At 36.1% G+C, this 24002-nt stretch overlaps 1 protein-coding gene across 1 annotated transcript in view; it reads left to right on the plus strand.

Moving 5' to 3' along the window:
• CC1H1orf185 (chromosome C1 C1orf185 homolog) overlaps positions 1 to 16977 on the plus strand; it is a 34926-nt gene extending 17949 nt beyond the window's left edge. Inside the window, exons 3-5 of the mRNA XM_045477322.1 lie at positions 3527 to 3662; positions 14409 to 14445; positions 16267 to 16977. Coding sequence (XP_045333278.1) covers positions 3527 to 3662; positions 14409 to 14445; positions 16267 to 16661 — 568 coding nt within the window. The 3' untranslated portion in view covers positions 16662 to 16977. The remainder of the gene's footprint in view (positions 1 to 3526; positions 3663 to 14408; positions 14446 to 16266) is intronic.
• The last annotated feature ends 7025 nt before the right edge of the window (positions 16978 to 24002 follow it).

Here is a 24002-nt window from a genome sequence, read left to right on the forward strand (position 1 = left end):
CTCTCTGTCTCAAAAATAAATAAACGTTAAAAAAAATCATTAAAAAAAAATAAATTGTGTTGGGAAAACTGGACATCCACATGAAAAAGAAAGAAACTAGACCACTTTGTGATACCATACACCAAAATAAATTCAAAATGGATTAAAGACATAAATGTGAGACTTTAAACCATAAAACTCCTAGGAGAGAGGACAAACAGTAATTTCTCTGACATAGCAACATTTTTCTAGATATGTCTCCTGAGGCAAGGAAAATAAAAAAAAAAATAAGCTATTGGGACTACCTCAAAATGAAAAGCTTCTGCACAGCAAAGGAAATAATCAACAAAACTAAATGGCAACCTACCAAATGGGAGATGATATTGCAAATGACATATCTGATGAAGGGTTGGTATCCAAAATATATAAAGAATTTATACAACTAGACACCCCAAAACCAAATAATCCAATTAAAAATGGGCAGAAGACACGAACAGACATTTCTCCAAAGAAGACATCCAGATGGCCAAGAGACACATGGAAGGATCCTCAACACCACTCATCATCAAGGAAATACAAATCAAAACCACAATGAGATATCATTTCACACCTGTCAGAATGGCTAAAATCAAAAACACAAGAAACAAAAAGTGTTGGCAAGGATGTGAAGAAAAAGGAACCCTCTTGCACTGTTGGTGGGAATGCAAACTGGTACAACCACTGTGGAAAACAGTATGGCAGTTCCTCAAAAAGTTAAAAATAGAACTACTCTATGATCCAGTAATTGCACTACTGGATATTTACTCCCAAAAGACAAAAACACTAGTTCAGAGGGATATATCACCCCTATGTTTATTGCAGTATTATTTACAGTAGCCAAATTATGGAAGCAGCCCACCTATCCATCAATCAATGAATGGATAAAGAAGATGTGGTATACTGGGGAACCTGGGTGGCTCAGTCAGTTAAGCATCTGACTCTTGGTTTCAGCTCAGGTCATGATCTCTCAGTTTGTGAGTTCTAGCCCTGCATTGATTAGATATGTATTTGGAAAATGTGTTGACAGTATGGAGCCTGCTTGGGATTCTCCCTCTCTCAACCTCTCAACCTCTCTCTCTCTCCTGTGCCCTGCTCATGCTGTCTTTCTCTCAAGATAAATAAATAAACTTAAAAAAAAAAAAGATGTGGTATATATACACAATGGAATATTATTTGGCCAAGAAAAAGAATAAAATTTTGCCACTTGTAATGATACGGATGGAGCTAGGAGTATAATGCTAACTGCAATAAGTCAGTCAGAGAAAGACAAATGTCATATTATTTCACTCATATGTGGAATTAGGGAACAATCAAAAAAATGAGCAAAGGGGAAAAAGAGAGAGAGAGGGAAACCAAGAAATAGACTCTTAACCATAGAAAGCAAACTGATGGTTACCATAAAGGAAGTAAGGGGGGGATGGTAAAATAAATCATGTGGATTAAGCAGTGCACTTGTTGTGATGAGCACTGGGTGATGTATGGAATTGTTGAATCACTGTATTTATATCTGAAACTAAGATAACACTATATTAACTATACTGGGATTTAAAATTAAAGAAAGAGAAGAAGAAATTAGAAAATGTTTCAGGAAGGGGGAGATGATGATATTGAGAAGATATTGCTTATGAAGTTGAGAAAGATGAGGATAGAGAACTAATTTTTGGATTTGGCAACATGTAAGTTATTGATGACCTTTAACAATTTTGTGGAGGGATGGGTTCAGAAGCTTATGTTTGAATAAGACACAAGAGGTAAGAAAATTGAAACAAGCATGGACCTCTCTTTAAGGAAGGTTTTTGTTTTGTTTTGTTTTGTTTATTTTGTGTTTTTGGTGAGGAGGGAGTTGATAAATGGGCCAGTAGCTGGAAGAGAATGTGAAGTGAGGGAAGGGTTGTTTTTTCTCTCTCTGAAGATTGAAAATATGCTTGGTATCTTCCTCTTTTTCACACCTCCCCCAAATTTGAACCATCACCAGGTTCTATTTATTTTACCTCATAAATGACTAAAATCTATTTATTTCTTTCAATTACCACTGCCAACTTTTTGTTTAAGTTATCCTTATCCCTCACCCATCACAGAGATTACTGCAGTAGGAGTTATGACTGACCCACTACCTTCAGTATTATCCCCATTAAATCTCTTCTCCATGCTTCAGCCAGACATTTTCCAAATACATATCTAATCAAGTCACCCAACCATTCCATCCCATCCCCACTATATTATAAAAGACTTCCCATTGCTTTTGGGATAAAGACAAACAACACAACATTTAAGACCCTACATAGTTTGCCCATGCATACTCCCCCAGTTTGTCTCCCACTTTCCCTCTTGCTTTCACTGCTTCTGATACAGTGTCCTAATCTGGTCCCTAGGTCTTTATACTTGCTTTTCTTTCTGAAAAAAGACTATTCTTTTTTCTTAGGCTATTCTTTCTTCTACATCTTTCTTCCTCCATCACACCTACCTAATATCTTACTATTTCTTCAGATACCCAATTCAATCATCTCTCCCTCAGAAAAGCCTTCCCTGACCTCTCTAACCAGATTAATTCCCTTTGTTACATATTTACATGATACACCAGGTACCTTTCCTTGATAACACTTTCCAAAGTTGTAATTTTTCATTTTCTTATCAGTATTTTATTAATGTCTGTCTTCCTTAATAGTGTTTAAGCTCCATAAGAGCAATAACAGTTCTATGAAGCTAGTGGCTGTGCTTTTTTTCCCCTTGCTACAACACCCAGCATAATGCCTGACATATAGTAAGTATTCAATAAATATTTAAGGGAATTGAATTCAATGAATGAATGAATCCTAATTGCCTATACCTCATTAAGTAACATAATGCAATCTCTTGAATTAATTTAGGAATTTTCTGGTACCTCTGTAAGAACAAATGGAAATCAGCATCATTTTTTAAATTGTTACATTTAGAATGACTGTTAGAAACTACATTTCCTCATACTTAACTATCTTTGATCAGTTGGAGTTTTACTTGCTGATTGATTATTTTTAACAGTCTCTCAAAATTATTTGTGTTGCATGGATAAAGATCACAACTACTCTTGCATTGTAAGTATGAGTTTCAATTCAGTTTCCTTCCTCTTACTTTTGCCAGGTATATTATTAAATATAAAGCTGATGAATGAGTTTCATTTAATTTCATTTCCTTTGCCATTGAAAGCAAATTTATGAAAAGACTAACATTAAAGTAGATTGATTATCTCACAACCAGAAAGAAGGATATAAAAAAAATCATGGTTAATTTCAAACCATGGAAATATTAACCCTGCATAAGAAGTAGCTTAATTTACATACTACAAATAAAATAGGTGTAATGAAATCAGTAATAGATGAGAAGAAACTATATATATTGATTTGTGTTTTAAAAATTAATGTATAATAATATGTTCTGATTTTTAAACCTTTATGTATAACTATTGGAAACAATTTAATTGGTTTATAATGGAACATATGTTTAATAATATTTTCTATAAAATATTTTTCAGAGAAATATTTCAAAATTCCAAATTTAAAGCAACTGATGAGAGATGCAGGCAAAGATCGTCAAAGGCAAAGATTAAATCTCATTCTCAGTGTGTTTTTATTTCTCGAAACTTTCATACTGGAGGATACCAATTACAGGTAATGTATAATATTTTATATAAGTATTTTCAAATAATTTATTTGATACCATGTCATTAGCATTGTTGTCTTTAAATTTGAAAGAGTATCCATTGTTATTTTTAAATTTGAGAGACAATAACATGGACCTAAATTTAAATTATCCAAACTGGTTAGTTTTTATGAGAAATTGAAAACTAAACGAAAATGTCTGCTTTTATAGTTGCTTCTCTATATTTCTTTTTTTTTTTAATTTTTTTGAAGCTTATTTATTTTTGAGAGAGAGAAACAGAGTGCAAGCGGGAGGGACAGAGAGAAAGGGAGACACACAAAATCTGAAGCAGACCCCAAGCTCTGAGCCATCAGCACAGAGCCTGTCGCTGGAACTCACCAACTGTGAGATCATGACCTGAGCAGATGTTGGATGCTTAATGAACTGAGCCACCCAGGCACCCAGCTTCTCTGTATTTCTAACCTGAGAGCCTATACTCCTCATAGTGGGATTGTTATTGAAGATACATGGAATAAGAAAAAGCAAAATTGCCAGGCCTGTCAGAAGAAAGTGATTTAGAAATAAGAGGATACTTGGGTAACCAAATAATCTAACAAAACTAACTAATTGAAATTAAGTACAATTAACAAGAATCTATTAAGACTTCATTGTACTCTGGGGCACCTGGGAAGCATCCGACTTCAGCTCAGGTCATAATCTTATGGTCTGTGAGTTCAAGCCCCATGTGGGGCTCTGTGCTGACCGCTCAGAACCTGAAGCCTGCTTTTGATTCTGTGTTTCCCACTCTCTCTGTCCCTCCCCTACCATGGTCTGTCTCTCTCACTTTCAAAAATGAATAAATGTTGAAAAAATTTTTAAAAGACTTCATTGTATTCTAAGCTCTGGGAGCCTCCTATTAAGGATGGTTAAGATATGAATCTTACCTTAGAGATGCTAGTGTAGTACAAGTGGGAAAAACATGTCTGTTTTTTAACATGTCAGTTAACTTTCTGCTATGTGATATCAAAAAGTGTTATATGCACAAAGTAAAACAAGGGAGATACCAGTAGAAATTTAAATCTATGATATAACTAAACAAAATAAGTATTAGTGGTTGATAACATTAACATTATTATTATAGCAATAAATAAATAGCGACAAATTGGTAGGATATCAAAGTTTCATTTTACATATTGAATATTGAACTCAAGTTAAACTCAATTTTCATTTGTTTAACAAATATTTTTTGACAACAGTAGTTTTGGCACTGAGGCTACATAAACAAATAAGATATGAGTTCAGACCTAGTTAGTAGCCCCAAGTTAGTAGCAAAGAAAATCATATAAACTAAAATTATTACAACATAACATGGTAAGAGCCACAAAATTGACAAAATGCAGGCAAAGGAGCATAAATTGAGGAAGGCTTCACAGAGAAGAAATTTTTAGCTGGATTTGGAGAAATAATTTGCCAGACGGTTTGCCAGACGGAAAGAGAACAAAAGATATTCTATGTTTAAAGGCTTACAGGTATGAAAGTAAGTAACATGTTCGGTAAAAATGCTATAATGTTTAGAGCCTAGGGTTAATAGGAGGAAGTGGTAGGAAAAGATCCTGGAGACGAGGCTGTGAGGATCATTTGCAGTCTAAGCATTTTGGATTTTGCCCCATAGGCTTCACAGATCCACTGGAGGCATTATGGGATTATGGTCAAGGGCATAGACTGTAGAGCCAGTTGATGCAGTTTGGAATCCTGGCTCTCCCACTACTAGCTGTGTAATCTTAGGCAAATTACTTAACTTCTGTGTGTCTGTTTCCTCTTCTGCAAAATGAGGATGATTTCATCTCCATAAAATTGTTATGGGAAGTAAATGAATCAGTATGTAAAAAGCACTCAGAATCATGCCTGGCTACATAGTGAGCAACATATAAGTATACCATTATGATTACTGGAGGGTTTTAAGCAAGTGGGTTTAATGATCAAGTTAATTCTAAAGATTAATCGCTCTGACTTTCAAATGAAAGATTGTTTGAAACTGAGATTGCATTGCAGAGAAAAAAAAATGTTTCTATGTATACATTTAATATTAATTGAATTTACTCAATACCCATCACATGCTAGGCATTTTGCTAGGTTCTATTGGTATAATGATGTCTTCATACCTAATGATGGATACAGACAGTTACAAAAATATCTTGAGTGTTATAATGGAAGAAATACATATATAGTAGCCCTGAATTTTAACTGTTTATTGTTCATTCAACAAATATCTAATACAGGCTTATATGCCAGGCACTGTTCTAGGCAACTGGAAATTTGGTAGTGAACAAGGAAGATAAGAGTCCCTGCTCCCCTGACATTTATAGCCTAGTGGGAGAGATAAATAATGCACAAGTAAATATAAAATATTATTCTGGACTCTTGATAGTCAGTGATAGGAACCTAATTTAGAAGAAAAGTAGTATAAAACATAGAATAAAAACATGGTATGAAAAGAATAAGGTAGTGCTGACCTCAGCCATAATCACTTTCAGTACAAAAGGATTCTTTTTCTTATTGTACCTCTTTATCTCATCTCAATTTCTACCTGTGTATTGGCCCCTTCCTCACCTACTAGAGACAGGCAGGCAGGAGGATGAAAGTTATAACAAAAGATATGGCTTAATATATAGAACGAGAGCTTGGTTTATTTAAAAAAAGCTTTTATTGTGAAATACAGCATATATACAAAAGAGTACCCACAAACAATTTAAAGACTAGTAAGTGTAATTATTTATGCCTATCACCCAGAATAAGAAATAGAGCATTACCAGTAACTTTGAGGTGTCCTGAGTCTTCATTTATCTCTTACAGTCTAATCCTCACCCTCCTGTGGACCCATTATCCTGTAATTGCAGTTAACCATTTATTTGTTTTTCTTTATGGTTTTACCACAAATACTATAGATCCTTGAGCAATCTACTGTTAAATTTTATATGTTTTTAGACTTCATGTCTAATACATTCTTATCTTTTTATGCAACATTATGTTTCTGAGATTCATCCAGGTTGGTGCATATACTCATAGCTCATTATGGGCTGTTACACAGTATTCCATTTTATGAATAGATCAAATTTTAAGTTTTGAAAATAATTCTAAAATTAAAAGACCTTGAATAGCCAAAGCAATCTTGAGAAAGAAGAACAAAACTGGAGTTATCATAATCCCAGATTTCAAGATAAACTACAAAGCCATAGTAATCAAAACAGTCTGGTACTGACACAAAAACAGATACACAGATCAATGGAACAGAATAGAAAACATGGAAATGGTCCCACAGCAATATGGTCAACTAATCTTTGACAAAGCAGGAGAGAATATCCAATGGGGAAAAAGACAGTCTCTTCAACAAATGGTGTTGGGAAAACTGGACAACAATATGCAAAAGAATGAAACTGAAACACTTTCTTACACCATACACAAAAATAAATTCAAAATAGATGAAAGACAAATGTAAGACAGGAAACCAGCAAAATCCTAGAACACAGGCAGCAACCTCTTTAACATCGGCTGTAGCCCAGAGACAAGGGAAACAAAAGCAAAAATTAACTATTGGGACCTCATCAAGATAAAAGCTTTAGTGTCATATCTAAAACTTTTCTCCAACTGAAGGTGATAAAGATTTATGCGTATGTTTTCTTCTAAGAGTTTTAGTAGTCTTAGCTTTTATATTTAAGTGTTAGATCTATTTTGAGTGAGTTTTCATATGTGGTTTGAGGTATGGGCCCAATTTCACTCATTTGCATGTAGATATCTGGTTGTCCCAACACCATTTGTTGAAAAGACTATTATTTTCCCATTGATTGTCTTGGCACACTTGTTGAAAGTCAGTTAGTTGACTACAAATGTGAGCATTTATTTCTGGAATCTCAATTATATTACATTGATCTATATATTTATCCCTTACATCATACCACGTTAAAAAAAATTTTTTTTAATGTTTATTTATTTTTGAGAGAGAGACAGACAGAGCCAGCGTGCAAGTGGAGGAGGGGCAAAGGGAGAGGGAGACACAGAATCTGAAGCGGGCTCCAGGCTCTGGAACTGTCATCACAGAGCTTAATGTGGGACTCGAACTCACAAACCATGAAATTGTGACCTGAGCCAAAGTCGAAGGCTTAACCAACTGAGCCACCCAGGCACCCCTATCAGTACCACATTTTAATTATTATAGCTTTGAAGTAAGTTTTAATATCAGGAAGTTTTCCAACTTTGTTCTTATTTTCAAGATTTTTTTTGGTATGAAGTTTTACATTCTATATTTCTATCTTTGATCTGCTTTTAATTTTTTAATAAGGTGTGAGGTTTAGATCAATGCTCATTTTGGGGGCTACTGATGTCTATTTATTGGAAAGGTATCCTTTCTACACTGTTGCTTTTGCAACTTTTGTCAAAAATCTGTTGGGCATATATGTGTGGGTCTATTTCTGGATTCTCTATCTGTACTATTCACCTGTGTGTCTATTGCTACCAATACCACACTCTAGCTACGTAGTAAGTCATAAAATTGAGCAGTTTGGTTCCTCCAATTTCATTCTTCTTTTCAACTTTTTTAAAGCTTTTGCCTGTTTATAAAATTTTAAGATAACTTATCTCTAGCTACAAAATATCTTGCTAAGATTGTTGTGATGGGAATTGCATTTAGTTTACAAATTAGTCTATAGTAAATTGCCATCTTTACTACAATTGATATTTATATTGACCTGTGCTCTGTGAAGTTTGTAAATAAACTTATTTATTACTTCAAGTAATGTTTGTTGTAGAATCCATAGGGTTTTCTTCAATACAGTCACATCATTTGTGAAAAACATCAATTTTACTTCTTTTCCAATCTTTATGCTTTTATTTTATTTTCTCATCTTATTGTACTGGGTAAGACCTCCAGTATAATGATGAATAGAAGTGGGAACAGTTATCCTTTTTATATTCCTGATCTTAGAATGCATAATACATTCAACTCTTCACCAGTAAGTGGGAGGTTAGTTATAGAATTTACAGATGCATATTGTCAGGTCAAGGAAATTCCCTTCTATTCTTAGTCTACTGAGAGTTACTTTTTTTCTTTTTTTTTTTTTTTTTAGTCATGAAGTTTGCTGAATTTTGCCAAATAGTTTTTCTGCGTCTTTTGACATAATTCACATGGATTTTCTCTTTTGTTAATGTGAATTACATTTAATTCCAAATATTACACCAACCTTGTATTCCTAGAATAAACCCCCCTGGATTTGATTTACTAATATATTTTAAATCATTTTGGCATCTATGTTCATAAGAGGTATTATTCTTGTAATATCTTTGTTAGATTTTAATATCACAGTTATTCTGGTCACAAAACAATTGTGAAATGTTTCCTGCTCTACTACTTTTTGAAAAATACTGCTTTCTCAAAGTTTTTCTAGAATTTACCAATGAAGTCATCTACATCTGGAGTTTTCTTCAAGAGAAAGTTTTGCCTATAAATGTAGTAACTAATAGATATGGAGCTATTTAAATGTTCTATTTTGTATGCTTTAGAAATTTATGTTTTTTCAATGAATTTGTCCATTTTATATAAGTTGTTATTTATTGGCATAAAGTTTTTAATAGTATCCATTTATTATCCTTCTAATATCTGTAGAATCTTTAGTGGTGGCACTCTTTTTATTCCTGATTATATTTCTCTTTTCTAAATCAGTCTTGCTAGGAAGTTTCAATTTTATTATTCTTAGACTTCCCTCCCTTTATAATATAAACATTTAATGTTTATATTTTCCTCTAAGCACTCCTTTTGCTGCATCCCACAAATTTTTATGTTTTCTTTTCATCATTATTCAGTTCAATATATTTTAGAATGCCCTTTCATTGTCTTTCCTGATACTGACATTTTGAAGAATACAAGACAGTTATTTTATAGATCATAGATTCAGTTTGACTTTCCTTATGATCAGATTCATATTATCAGCTCTGAAGACATACAATATTTGTCTACTTTTCACTAATGATTTTAGTTGATCACACAATCAGGATGGTGTCTGTTCTTCACCTACTGTATTATTCCAGTTTTTGCCCTAGCAATTAAATAATTTGTGTGATGACATTTTGTGATCATGTAAATATCCTTCATCAAACTCTACTTACTAGCTATATAAATTATTCTTGCCTGAGCCAATCTTTACAAAACTGTAGCAAAATGATGTTTTTCTAATTCTACCACTTCCATCTATATTTGTCATGTGGCTTTCTACTGTAAGAAAAAAGGTCCCCGTCTTTATTACTTTATGTATTTATTTATTATCTGTATAGACTAATGGGTTTCTGTGTTATTCAGCAGATGATAACCCATTATTATAATTATTTTGATTGTCAGATTTTTCAAAATTTGGCCAGTGGGAACCCCTTCAAGTTTGTTTCTCTGTCTTTTTTGATATGTCCTCATCATTTTTTGATTCCTTACTTCTGATACTATAGCATCATTTTTAATAGTTGGAAGAATATCCATTGTATTAATATTTACGTATCATAATACATTTATTTTAATTTAATTTAATTTTTATTTTTTATTATATGAAATTTATTGTCAAATTAGTTTCCATACAACACCCAGTGTTCATCCCAAAAGATGCCCTCTTCAATGCCCATCACCTACCCTACCCTCCCTCCCACCCTCCATAAACCCTCAGTTTGTTCTCAGTTTTTAAGAGTCTTTTATGCTTTGGCTCTCTCCCACTCTAACATCTTTTTTTTTCTTTTTTTTTTCCTTTCCCTCCCCCATGGGTTTCTGTTAAGTTTCTCAGGATCCACATAAGAGTGAAAACATATGGTGTCTGTCTTTCTCTGTATAGCTTATTTCACTTAGCATCACACTCTCCAGTTCCATCCACGTTGCTACAAAGGGCCATATTTCATTCTTTCTCATTGCCACGTAGTACTCCATTGTGTATATAAACCACAATTTCTTTATCCATTCATCAGTTGATGGACATTTAGGCTTTTTCCACAATTTGGCTATTGTTGAGAGTGCTGCTATAAACATTGGGGTACAAGTGCCCCTATGCATCAGCACTCCTGTATCCCTCGGGTAAACTCCTAGCAGTGCTACTGCTGGGTCATAGGGTAGGTCTATTTTTAATTTTTTGAGGAACCTCCACACTGTTTTCCAGAATGGCTGCACCAGTTTGCATTCCCACCAACAGTGCAAGAGGGTTCCCGTTTCTCCACATCCTCGCCAGCATCTATAGTCTCCTGATTTGTTCATTTTGGCCACTCTGACTGGCGTGAGGTGACATCTGAGTGTGGTTTTGATTTGTATTTCCCTGATGAGGAGCGACGTTGAGCATCTTTTCATGTGCCTGTTGGCCATCTGGATGTCTTCTTTAGAAAAGTGTCTATTCATGTTTTCTGCCCATTTCTTCACTGGATTATTTGTTTTTCGGGTGTGGAGTTTGGTGAGCTCTTTATAGATTTTGGATACTAGCCCTTTGTCTGATAATGTCATTTGCAAATATCTTTTCCCATTCCATTGGTTGCCTTTTAGTTTTGTTGGTTGTTTCCTTTGCTGTGCAGAAGCTTTTTATCTTCACGAGGTCCCAATAGTTCATTTTTGCTTTTAATTCCCTTGCCTTTGGGGATGTGTCAAGTAAGAAATTGCTGCGGCTGAGGTCAGAGAGGTCTTTTCCTGCTTTCTCCTCTAGGGTTTTGATGGTTTCCTGTCTCACATTCAAGTCCTTTATCCATTTTGAGTTTATTTTTGTGAATGGTGTAAGAAAGTGGTCTAGTTTCATTCTTCTGCATGTTGCTGTCCAGTTCTCCCAGCACCATTTGTTAAAGAGACTGTCTTTTTTCCATTGGATATTCTTTCCTGCTTTGTCAAAGATTAGTTGGCCATATGTTTGTGGGTCTAGTTCTGGGGTTTCTATTCTCTTCCATTGGTCTATGTGTCTGTTTTTGTGCCAATACCATGCTGTCTTGATGATTACAGCTTTGTAGTAGAGGCTAAAGTCTGGGATTGTGATGCCTCCTGCTTTGGTCTTCTTCTTCAAAACTACTTTGGCTATTCGGGGCCTTTTGTGGTTCCATATGAATTTTAGGATTGCTTGTTCTAGATTTGAGAAGAATGCTGGTGCAATTTTGATTGGGATTGCATTGAATGTGTAGATAGCTTTGGGTAGTATTGACATTTTAATGATATTTATTCTTCCAACCCATGAGCACGGAATGTTTTTCCATTCCTTTATATCTTCTTCAATTTCCTTCATAAGTTTTCTATAGTTTTCAGCATACAGATCTTGTACATCTTTGGTTAGATATATTCCTAGGTATTTTATGCTTCTTGGTGCCATTGTGAATGGGATCAGTTTCTTTATTTGTCTTTCTGTTGCTTCACTATTAGTGTATAAGAATGCAACTGATTTCTGTACATTGATTTTGTATCCTGCAACTCTGCTAAATTTATGTATCAGTTCTAGCAGATTTTTCGTGGAGTCTATCAGATTTTCCATGTGTAATATCATGTCATTTGCAAAAAGTGAAAGCTTGACTTCATCTTTGCCAATTTTGATGCCTTTGATTTCCTTTTGTTGTCTGATTGCAGATGCTAGAACTTCCAACACTATGTTAAACAACAGCAGTGAGAGTGGACATCCCTGTCGTGTTCCTGATCTCAGGGGGAAAGCTGTCAGTTTTTCCCCATTGAGGATGATGTTAGCTGAGGGCTTTTCATAAATGGCTTTTATGATGTTTAAGTATGTTCCTTCTACCCCGACTTTCTCGAGGGTTTTTATTAAGAAAGGATGCTGAGGGGCGCCTGGGTGGCGCAGTTGGTTAAGCGTCCGACTTCAGCCAGGTCACGATCTCGCGGTCTGTGAGTTCGAGCCCCGTGTCGGGCTCTGGGCTGATGGCTCAGAGCCTGGAGCCTGTTTCTGATTCTGTGTCTCCCTCTCTCTCTGCCCCTCCCCCGTTCATGCTCTGTCTCTCTCTGTCCCCAAAATAAATAAACGTTGAAAAAAAAAAATTAAAAAAAAAAAAAAAAAAGAAAGAAAGGATGCTGAATTTTGTCAAATGCTTTTTCTGCATCAATTGATAGGATCATATGGTTCTTATCTTTTCTTTTATTAATATGACGTATCACATTGATTGATTTGTGAATGTTGAACCAGCCCTGCAGCCCAGGAATGAATCCCACTTGATCATGGTGAATAATTCTTTTTATGTGCTGTTGAATTCGATTTGCTAGTATCTTGTTGAGAATTTTTGCATCCATATTCATCAGGGATATTGGCCTGTAGTTCTCTTTTTTTTACTGGCTCTCTGTCTGGTTATCATAATACATTTAAGTATTTCTTTACTTTTAGAATTTTAGAGTTTTAAAAATGCTTAACAGTATTGTAAAGAACATTCTGCTAACTGTATATTTACACAAATCCAAAATTATTAACTTGGAAAAAATACATTTCTAAAAGTAGATTTGTTATATTGCCCTCCATAAAAATTCTACCTAATTATAGTCAGCAATATGTAAGAATATTCATTTTGTTATTCCCTTAGTTTGGGTGGAATTTCAATCATTCTAGGGCCTTATTCTGTGATCCCTAGACCAGAAATATTGTCATTACCTGGGAATGTCTATTAGAATTGCAGAATCTCAGACCACCCCCCTCCTGCCCCCAGACCTACTGGATCATAATCTGCATTTGAACAAACTCCCAGGTAAGACATAGGCACATAAAACTCTGAGAGGCAGCATTCTAATATAATTTATACAGGAGTCACAAATTGAATTGGTCTTAAATCCGGCAAGGTAAATCAGGAGCCTATACTGGCATTTATCTTAATAAAAGGTAAAAGTGACAAATACGTAAAAGTGATTGTGAAAAAAGGGCTTAATGTTATCCTATATATATGTATAAGACTTATATATATACACACACACATACACACACACATATCGTATATATATGCACAGTGTATCCTAAGCAAACCATTTTGGGGGACAGGACAATGCAGATCAGAACAGAGTACTAACACAGTTCCCCCAAAACACAAGAAACAGTGTTATTATCTCTCCAGCCAATTCCAAACACCCTATGTACTAGCCGATTATTTGTCTTGTGGTCTAAGGAAAACCTGAATCAGAACCACTTGCAGAACGTGTTAGAATGCATACTCCCAAACACCTCCCAGAGAATGTTTTAGTAGGGTCTGATATTATGCCCAAGTATTAGCATTTTAATAAGCACAACAAGTGATTCTGATGCCCTGGAGTTCAACGACTACTATCCCATGACACTTCGCAGAACACATCTGGAATGTATTGTTTGAGTAACTGTTTTATTTGCTTCAAAACAATAGACACATTTTTATAAAATTCATTTTTTTGTTGTTGTTGGTTAGTGAAATGAGTAAGTCTAGGAATTCTAATTACTTTTTTATCCCTCTCTAGTTCTAACCAAGTGACTCTGAGTTAGTGAGGAGGGAGAGAAATAATTCTGATGAACTCTATTTCACCCTTTCATTTCCTATCCTGAGACTGCCTTCTTGAACCAATTCATATTCTTTCCAGATGATACCCCAACACTTTTTCTTTTCTGACAACATATTTTTGATGAAATAAATTCATATCATAGAAAAAGAACATTCCATAGTATGTTAATTATGAAGTTAAAATATATTATTCTTATATAAATATATGTTAAATATATTTTAAAAATCACATAGAAACCATTCAGTTTTTTAAATACAAATAACTTTTTTTTTTGCAGGAGGAACAAAGAAAAAAGGAAACAGCATGTATAAAAGGTAATTTTTCTCAACAATTTATTAAAAGAAATCATAACCAACTTATAACAATTCACATCTTAAAGAATCAAGAAGCTGACCTAAATGATACCTAAATATTGTTTTTAAAACCATGGAAATTCAAGGGAAATGTTAATGGATTAGTATGTGAGCAGGCATATATTTCTTAGAAAATGAAACTTGCAATGTCATATCTTAAATTAAAATGTGTAATTTAAATTTTTGTTCCTTATTTATATCTAAAGGTATCATAGCTAGTGTCATATAATAATCCTGGAGGATCAAAAGACATGAGTGTTTTATAATCCTTTAGATTATGCGTATTGCATAGTCCCTAGTACCTCAAAATGTTATCCTCCTATGTAATTTAAGAAATGTTGGAAATAAGGGCGCCTGGGTGGATCAGTCAGTTAAGTGTCCAACTCTTGGTTTCAGCTCAAGTCTTGATCTCAGGGTGGTGAGTTCAAGCCCTGCCTTGGGCTCCACACTGAGCATGAAGCCTACTTTAAAAAAAAAAAAAAGGAAAATAAAAGAAAAGTTGGATATACAAAATGTAATAAAGTATCTAAAACAGCTTTAAAAATTAATGTTATAGGGGTGCCTGGGTGGCTCAGTCAGTTAAGCGCCCGACTTCTGCTCAGGTCATGATCTCATGGCTTGTGAGTTCCAGCCCTGCACCAGGCTCTGTGCAGGCAGCTCAGAGCCTGGAGACTGCCTCAGATTCTGTGTCCCTCTCTCTCTCTGCCTCACCCCCGCTCACACACTGTCTCTCTCAAAAATAAATAAACATTTTAAAAATTAAAAAATAAATAATTAATGTTGTACATTAATATTAAAGCCAATATGTAAAAATATTATAACATATGCTTAGGATATTATATCATATGATATTTTCTAAAACTTAAATTTAAAATACCAACTGTGCAGCATAAATAATGTAATGGGGGAAGCATTAGTCTGAGAGTACTAGAAGTCCAGATGAAGTCTAGATTTGTGGTGAGTCTTCAGTCTCTAAACATGTCTTTTCCTTTGTGAAGTGGTGCTAATAGTAACTACCTTGAAAAATTATTGATAAATGAGATATGTAAGTATATCAAATTGCTTTGCACATTGTAAGGCACTCTAGGAATGTTAGATGTTACTTTAATTGGTGTAAAACCAGCCCATAGGCCCTTCCCACTGTGGACCAAACATTTTGTAATCTTACAGAAGCATGTTTTTTTACTGTTTTATTTTTTAATGTTTATTTATTTTTGGGAGAGGCAGAGCATGAGCGGGGGAGGGGGAGAGAGAGAGGGAGACACAGAATCTGAAGAAGCAGGCTCCAGACTCTGAGCTGTCAGGCAGAGCTGGATGTCGGGCATGAACTCACAGACCATGAGATCATGACCTGAGCCAAAGTCAGGCGCTTAACCAACTGAACCACCCAGGCACCCCCAGAAGCATGCATTTTTAAAATTTATTTTAAAAAATCAGGCCTTCCTTAGCCAAAAATACTGAAGAAACTATCTACATTTTCTGATTTAAGGGACATTCCAGAACTGAGCTTTCTAGCCTGTTTAGAATCTTCTCCTGTGAAAACAGGTTGATTTTATCTAGAATAGCCTTTTCTATTCTTGATTATCATGAAATTGTTAATTCCTAATAACATATTCAACATTGTACAGATGGTGATAGCAACTTAGAATTTCACTATTTCATCCTACTGTCCATTATAACCCTTAAAAGAGTCTGAATTTTAAAAAGAAACATTGTCTTTATAAGTAAGATTTGGCTCATGAATTATGTAATATTAATAGTAAGTCTAATTTTCTTTTACAGCAAATAGAGATCACTCTAAAGATGAATTCTGCCTTGCAACAAAAAAGGTCATTTGTGACCCTTCAGAGACTAGCTCGACAACACATCCCAGCAGTGTTACTTTAAGCTTATCGACACTACAATCTGATTCTCATTACAGCCAAAGTATAGATGCAGCTGATGACTGGTTTTCTGACGATACTCTAGCAAAAAAGAGCTCTCCAATGCCTTTCCTCAGAGAACCTCTAATGGAAAAAGTATTTTCATACCTGTCAACAATTTCATTAGAAGAATGTACTGAAAATGTACTGAATATGACACTTTATGATGATCAGAAAGATGACAGCATTAAGGAAATATTTTCACGAAGAAATGCAGAAGTTGAAATACAAAAATTTCAACATAATATTGAATGACTTTTTTCTTTTGAAACTTTGTGTACACTGAAATCATGGAAAGTTAAAACCAAATTACCAGCTTCTGAGTCTCTTAAAATGTCCATACTAATATTACTTTTCTTATTCCTTGCCATATAGTGGTCCTACTTCCCTTGCTGATTCTTATTTCTAGAAATAATTACAGGAAGAATTAGAGTGACATCTTGAACATTAAGCTTAACTCCTTGTATCTCATCAAAAGATATAACAAATAATACAAATATATTTCGACATGCAGGAAAATAAGAAATCTTCAGCACAAATAGAGTTTTGAATAAAACATTCACAACATTCCCTTATACTTTTGACATTTTTAATTTTATTTCAATGTGGGTAGGCTGGGCAGAATACTTTCTTCAGCTTTTCTGAATTTTAAATGCATCAGTCACCTACAATTCAACTTTTATTTTGTCACGATTTTGGTAAACAATATACTCAATATCTGTTGCTCTTCTAGGGGAGCCTGGAACACTGTGAAGAATCCAGAATATAATTTTTCTTTGCCCTCTCCTATGTCTGCTTCTCAGAATGGTTTCCTAATCCTTACCTCACTGTGATGAAAATGTGGGCATCTATGTTCTTAAGCCTCTGATTCAAGCTAGATGAATCAGAGTTCCTCTCTAATCAGAGACCCTTGGTCAGAGTTCTGTGTTTGGTCCTGAGGGATTTCTGACACCCACTCTGTAATTAATCTTTTTTTTTCCTCTTTATCCTAAATACTGTCCATGTACTTAGTCCCCTTTTTCTTTCTTTGGGGAAAAATTGCTAAATATAATATTAGCTTTTATGCTTAATTTACTCATACCGACACTTGTGCATATCTTCCCAAGAGATAAATCATACCTATTACAATAAATGAAAATAAACTTGTCTCAGTTAAGATAGTAGCATTACCCAGGCTGTCCCATTACCCCTTTCTGTCCCAGGGGAAATAGTAAAAAGGATTAAAACACCTCTGTCTTCTAAAGCACCTTGTCATTTCTACAAGTTATCGGTTGTGAGAACATCTATCTAATATCTACCCCTGCATCTAAATAAGCTATTTCAGTTCAATGTCTGTAAGGAATAGCATATATATAAATTGTTCTCTGTCCCTTGGTGTCCTACCAACTTATATCTTACTGCCTATCCCAGAAAAGTCATCTCTAATTTTGGTGAGATGCTATAACTTTCCTACGAATTTGGGGTTGGAGATAAGAGATTCTAGCTTTGATCTCATTAGTCTTTGGAATAGAGGAAACAAACTGGGGAGCTGTGGGCTGCCATGTCCTTCCTTGTGGTTTGGGAAGAAAAAAACAGTAAATCTGCTGTGAGAGAGCAGTGAAGCACTTGCAAAGTGAAAAGCAGACATGAGAGGTCAGGAGAATGTAATTCCTGGCTTTCTAACAGTCCTCCATTTCCTTGTTCCAGCCCTTCATGAAGCCTGCCCTTGGCTTGGTATGGCACACGTTATCCTAATAATAAATTAACCTGTTTTCTTAAGCTAGCAAGATCTGACATTTATTAGTGTCCTGTTTTTAACTATTGTTCTGGGCTTTGGCAAAGTACCTTGTAATTTTATAATAAATTATTGTTTTTGCATAAAGCAGAAAGAGCTTTGTTTCTGTTACTATGACCAAAGCATCCTAACCAAATTCCTGTCATTATAAGTGAAAAATAACTATATGTATGCATATACAGCAATTGTTATATTATGATAGAATAGATTGAATTTTGTTTCTCAAAACCTAACACATTTACATGTTGATTAAAATGTTATTCTATATCATAGGTATATACATTTTTCTCTTTGAAAAGACTAATGAACAGTACATATGAAATTACAATGGTCTAAAATAATATTTTCAAGAATTGTGAAGATCTGAGATTTCACCATTCATGCCCTCTGACAAGTTAGCCTTCAATAATTTCATGTCTCATGGGTCAGTGACAAAGGGCAGTTTATTATTCATAGCAATAGCAAGGGTGGCTTTTAAAAGAGGCTGACATCCATGAAATGGATCATTTTGTCCACTTAATTATTAACATTTCTTCTGATATTGCTCTTTGGGGAGCAATTACTTGAGACTCATTTATATTCCTATTCTGTGTCCATTCAGAGAAACTTACTGACATCTATTTTTCTTAGACTCCTTATCACTAATTTTCCAATTGTACTCTTTACAAGTCCCCAACCATTCAGCCAAACCATTAAGTACCCACTTCCAGTAAATCAGTACAAATATATAACTCTGAAAATTTATCTTTAGAGGCTATACAACTAGGTCACTGCTCAGTTATGCCTGCTGAAATTTTCACCAAGGCCATACATAAGTGGTACTCTGGTATTCCAGCTGTGAACTTTGAGATGATGCTAGCATATCATGCAGAACTGTTTGATAAATCAGGATCAAGTATCTTCTTCCTCAGTGAACTGATGATAAGGAACTCTACTTGATACAATAGGTTATGTGGTGAGAGAGAGAAGACCAGGTAGCCGGTATAAGAGCCATGGGCATCTTAACCATCTCCTCATGCAATTTCTTTGTGCCTTCAGAATCCGCTCACACCCAGTTTTATACGTCCTAATGCCATTTGTAATTGAGTGCAGATCTACATGCCTAACTTTATGTCTTAGCAAATCATAAAACACTAGTTCATGGTGAACAGATCAACTCAAAGGTAAATTGGTGCCCATGGTCACAGGTTAAGTCCCTACATCTAATAGTAAGCCAGAGGATACTTCCAAAAGAATAATTATTGGCAGGTGATAACATAGCTTTCTTTAGAATCCTACAGACTCTCATTAACCTAGAGTTGCCTGCTAAAGTCTCCATAGAGTGTCTCTATTTGCTACAAACACTTCACATAGCATGAATCTACTGGGCCATAAACCCCAAGTGGCATAACAACTAACTTAGCCGCCTGGATCTGTCGCAGAGATTTCTATTCTTCCACGCTCCAAACTAGAACCTCTTTCATATTACTCAATAAGTAGGTCAGAGTAGCACATCCAAATGGAGTATATGTTACCTCCAATATTCAAAGGAGACCACTATGCATTGTGCCTCTTTCTTAGGGGTTGCAGGTATCAGATGCAGCAACTAGTCTTTCACCTTGGAAGGGATATCTGGACATGCTCCAGACCACTGGATGCTTAGTAATTTCACTGAGGCAACAGGCCCTGGAATTTTGTGGAATTTATCTCCACCCTCAGGCATGCATATATTTTACCCAATTATCTAGCGTAGTTACTAATTCTTGCTCACCTTGTCAGTCAGCATGATATCATAAATGTCCTGTGCTGTCCATTTGTGTTGAATGAAGATTAAGGCCCATTTAGACTAGATTATGACAGAGTTAGGGAGATAATATAACTCTGCAGTAAAACAGTGAAGGTGTTGATGGGAATGTAAATTATTACAGCCATCATGGAAAATATTATGGAGTTTCCTTAAAAGATGAACAGAACTACCATACTGTCCAGCAATTCTACTTCTGGATATATATCTGAAGGAAGCAGTATCTTCAGTATCTTGAAGAGGTATCGATACCCCTGTGTTCCTTGCAGCATTATTTACAATAGCTAAGATATGGGAACAACCTAAATATCCATCAATGAATGAGTGGATAAAGAAAATAATGCACGCACGCACACACACACACAATGGAATGTCATTCAGCCACAAAAAAGAAACCCTGCCATTTGTGACAACATGGATGAACCTGAAAGACATTATGCTAAGTGAGATAAGCCAAACAGAGAAAGACAAATACTATGTGGTAGTATTTATATGTGAAATCTAAAAAAAAAAAAAAAAAATGCATTTACTTGGGACATATTCCTCTGTCTCATTTTGTCTAACTCTTGTGTCTGTTTCTGTGTGTTAGGAAAGTCAGGTGCATCTCCTGCTGTTGAAAGTAATGGTCTTATGAAGAAGAGGTCCTGTAGCACCCTGCAGTGCAGTGTTCCCTGTTCACCATAACCTGGCTCTTCAGGGTGTTTTCTATGTGTGTTCCATGTGCCCTGCTGTTGAGTCTTGGCCACTTTTTCCTTCAGGCCATTCATCTGCAGAGGCTCTCTTTGCCGGTTGTGGGAAGTGTTTGGTGCCCAGCTGGGGAGGAGTGTGTCATTTTAACACGGTGCACTCAGGTCTGCTTTTGAAATGAGACTTTCTGCAGCCCATGGGATCAGGACAGTGTGGGCAGGGCACACAATTTTACAAAGGTGTTCCTTAGTCTTCCACAGGGCCCACCGACCTGGGAACCACAGCCTTAGCAAGGTTTCTTCAAATCTTCTGGGGGAGGTGACTTGTAGCACCTGAAACAAATGTGACTGGGAAGGGCAGTCCACCATAGCATGGAGGGGCAGGTGAGAGTTTGTTGTAAGCAAGTTAGGTAGTGAATGTTGGCATTTTGCTGGTCTCTGCAGGTGGCTGTGTGTTTATGCTGGGGGCTGGAGAAGGGATATGGTGCCTGTTCCTGAGGAAGTCCCTCTGGAGCCCTGCTCCTCAAGCTGAGCTCTGAGATGTGTCAATAACTCTCTCTTCCACGTACACCATGTGTTGTATCTGTTTCTATGTTGTATCTCCAAGGGCTATATGTCATACTATCTCTTTAAGAGCAGAGAGTTGGCTTCCTATCACTCTCTGGGTTATCCTATAGCCAAGCCCTCTGATTTTTAAAATTCCAGGCTTTAACATTCCCTGGTTGTAAGAGCTTATGGAATTAGACCCCTCTACTTTTCTTTTTTTTTTCAACGTTTATTTATTATTTTTTTTATTTTTGGGACAGAGAGAGACAGAGCATGAACGGGGGAGGGGCAGAGAGAGAGGGAGACACACAGAATCAGAAACATGCTCCAGGCTCTGAGCCATCAGCCCAGAGCCTGACGCGGGGCTCGAACTCACGGACCGCAAGATCGTGACCTGGCTGAAGTCGGACGCTTAACCGACTGCGCCACCCAGGCGCCCCTAGACCCCTCTACTTTTCAAAGCCAAATGCTTTGGGGGTCTGTCTTCCCCTCTTAGTGTGATAATGTGTTTCTCTTCCTTCTCCATGTTTACAGCTCCCTGCCAACTGTGGGTCCATTTTGCTCTCCATCTATTTCATTACTGACTGAGTTTCTGCCCTTCTTACCCTCTTTGATGTGGCCTCTTCACTCTCTTTAGTTGTGGAGTTTGTTCTGCCAGTCTTCAGGTTATTTTCTGGGCTATTTCCACTGACGTGAGTGCTATCTAGTTGTATCCATGGGACAAGGTGAGTTTAGGTTCCTCATACTCAGCCATCATGGCCTCCCTCCTCTCTGATTTAGCATTTTAAATATTTATTTATTTTTGAGAGAGAGATAGAGAGAGCATGAGCAGGGGAGGGACAGAGAGAGAGAAGGACAGAGGATCTGAAGTGGGATCTGCACTGAAAGCACTGAGCCTGATGTAGGTCTGGAACTCACGAACTGCCAGCTCATGACCTGAAGTGAAGTTGGATGTTCAACCAACAGAGCCACCCAGGCACCCTTTAATTTAGCATTTTATTTTATTAATTATTTATTTTAAAATTTACCTCCATGTTAGTTGGCATATAGTGCAACAATGATTTCAGGAGCAGAGTCCTTAATGCCCCTTACCCATTTAGCCCATACCCCCACACATAACCCCTCCAGCAATCCCAGTTTGTTCTCTGTATTTAAGGGTCTCTAATGTTTTGTCCCCCTCCCTGTTTTTATATTATTTTTGCTTCCCTTCCCTGATGTTCATCTGTTTTGTATCTTAAAGTCCTCATATGAGTGAAGTAACATATTTGTCTTTCTCTGACAAATTTCGCTTAGCATAATACCCTCCAGTTCCATCCACGTAGTTGCAAATGGCAAGATTTCATTCTTTTTGATTGTTGAGTAATACTCCATTGTATAGATATACCACATCTTCTTTATCCATTCATCCATCGATGAACATTTAGGCTCTTTCCATACTTGGGCTATTGTTGATAGTGCTGCTATAAACATGGGGGTGCACGTGTCCCTTTGAAACAGCATACCTGTATCCCTTGGATAAATACCTAGTAGTGCAATTTCTGGGTCGTAGGGTAGTTCTACTTTTAATTTTTTGAGGAACTTCCATACTGTTTTCCAGAGTAGCTGCACCAGTTTGCATTCCCAACAGCAGTGCAAAAGAGATCCTCTTTCTCCACATCCTTGCCAACGTCTGTTGTTGCCTGAGTTCTTAATGTTAACCATTCTGACAGGTGTGAAGTGGTATCTCATTATGGTTTTTATTTGTATTTCCCTAATGATGAGTGATGAGCATTTTTTCATGTGTTGGTTGGCCATCTGGATGTCTTCCTTGGAGAAGTGTCTATTCGTGTCTTTTGCCCATTTCTTCACTGGATTGTTTGTTTTTTGGGTGTTGAGTTTAATAAGTTCTTTATAGATTTTGGATACTAACCCTTTATCTGATATGTCATTTGCATATATCTTCTCACATTCCATCAGTTGCCTTTTAGCTTTGTTGATTGTTTCTTTCACTGTGCAGAGATTTTTACTTTGATGAGGTCCCAGTAGTTCATTTTTGCTTTTGTTTCCCTTGCCTCCAGAGACGTGTTGAGTAAGAAGTTGCTGTGGCTAAGGTCAAAGAGGTTTTTGCCTGCTTTCTCCTTGAGGATTTTGATGGCTTCTTGTCTTACATTGAGGTCTTTCATCCATTTTGAGTTTGTTGTTGTGTATGGTGTAAGAAAGTGATCCAGGTTCATTCTTCTGCATGTCACTGTCCAGTTTTCCCAGCACCATTTGTTGAAGAGACTGTCTTTATTCCATTGGATAGTCTTTCCTTCTTTGTCAAAGATTAGTTGGCCATACGTTTGTGGGTCCACTTCTGGGTTCTCTATTCTGTTCCATTGATCTGAGTGTCTGTTTTTGTGGCAGTACCATACTGTCTTGATGATTATAGCTTTGTAATACAGCTTGAAGTCTGGGATTGTGATGCCTCCTGCTTTGGTTTTCTTTTTCAAGACTGCTTTGGCTATTTGGAGTCTTTTGTGGTTCCATACAAATTTTAGGATTGTTTTTTCTAGCTCTGTGAAGAATGCTGGTGTTATTTTGATAGGGATTGCATTGAATATGTAGATTGCTTTGGGTAGTATTGGCATTTTAACAATATTTGTTCTTCCTATCCAGGAGCGTGGAATATTTTTTCCATTTTTTTGTGTGTGTGTCTTCAATTTCTTTCATAAATGTTCTATACTCTTCAGTGTATAGATTTTTCACCTCTTTGGTTAGGATTTCGTGGGTATTTTATGGGTTTTGGTGCAATTGTAAATGGAATCGATTCCTTGATTGCTCTTTCT

The sequence above is a fragment of the Leopardus geoffroyi genome, chromosome C1 (genome assembly GCF_018350155.1).
Source record: "Leopardus geoffroyi isolate Oge1 chromosome C1, O.geoffroyi_Oge1_pat1.0, whole genome shotgun sequence".
Lineage (NCBI taxonomy): Eukaryota > Metazoa > Chordata > Mammalia > Carnivora > Felidae > Leopardus > Leopardus geoffroyi.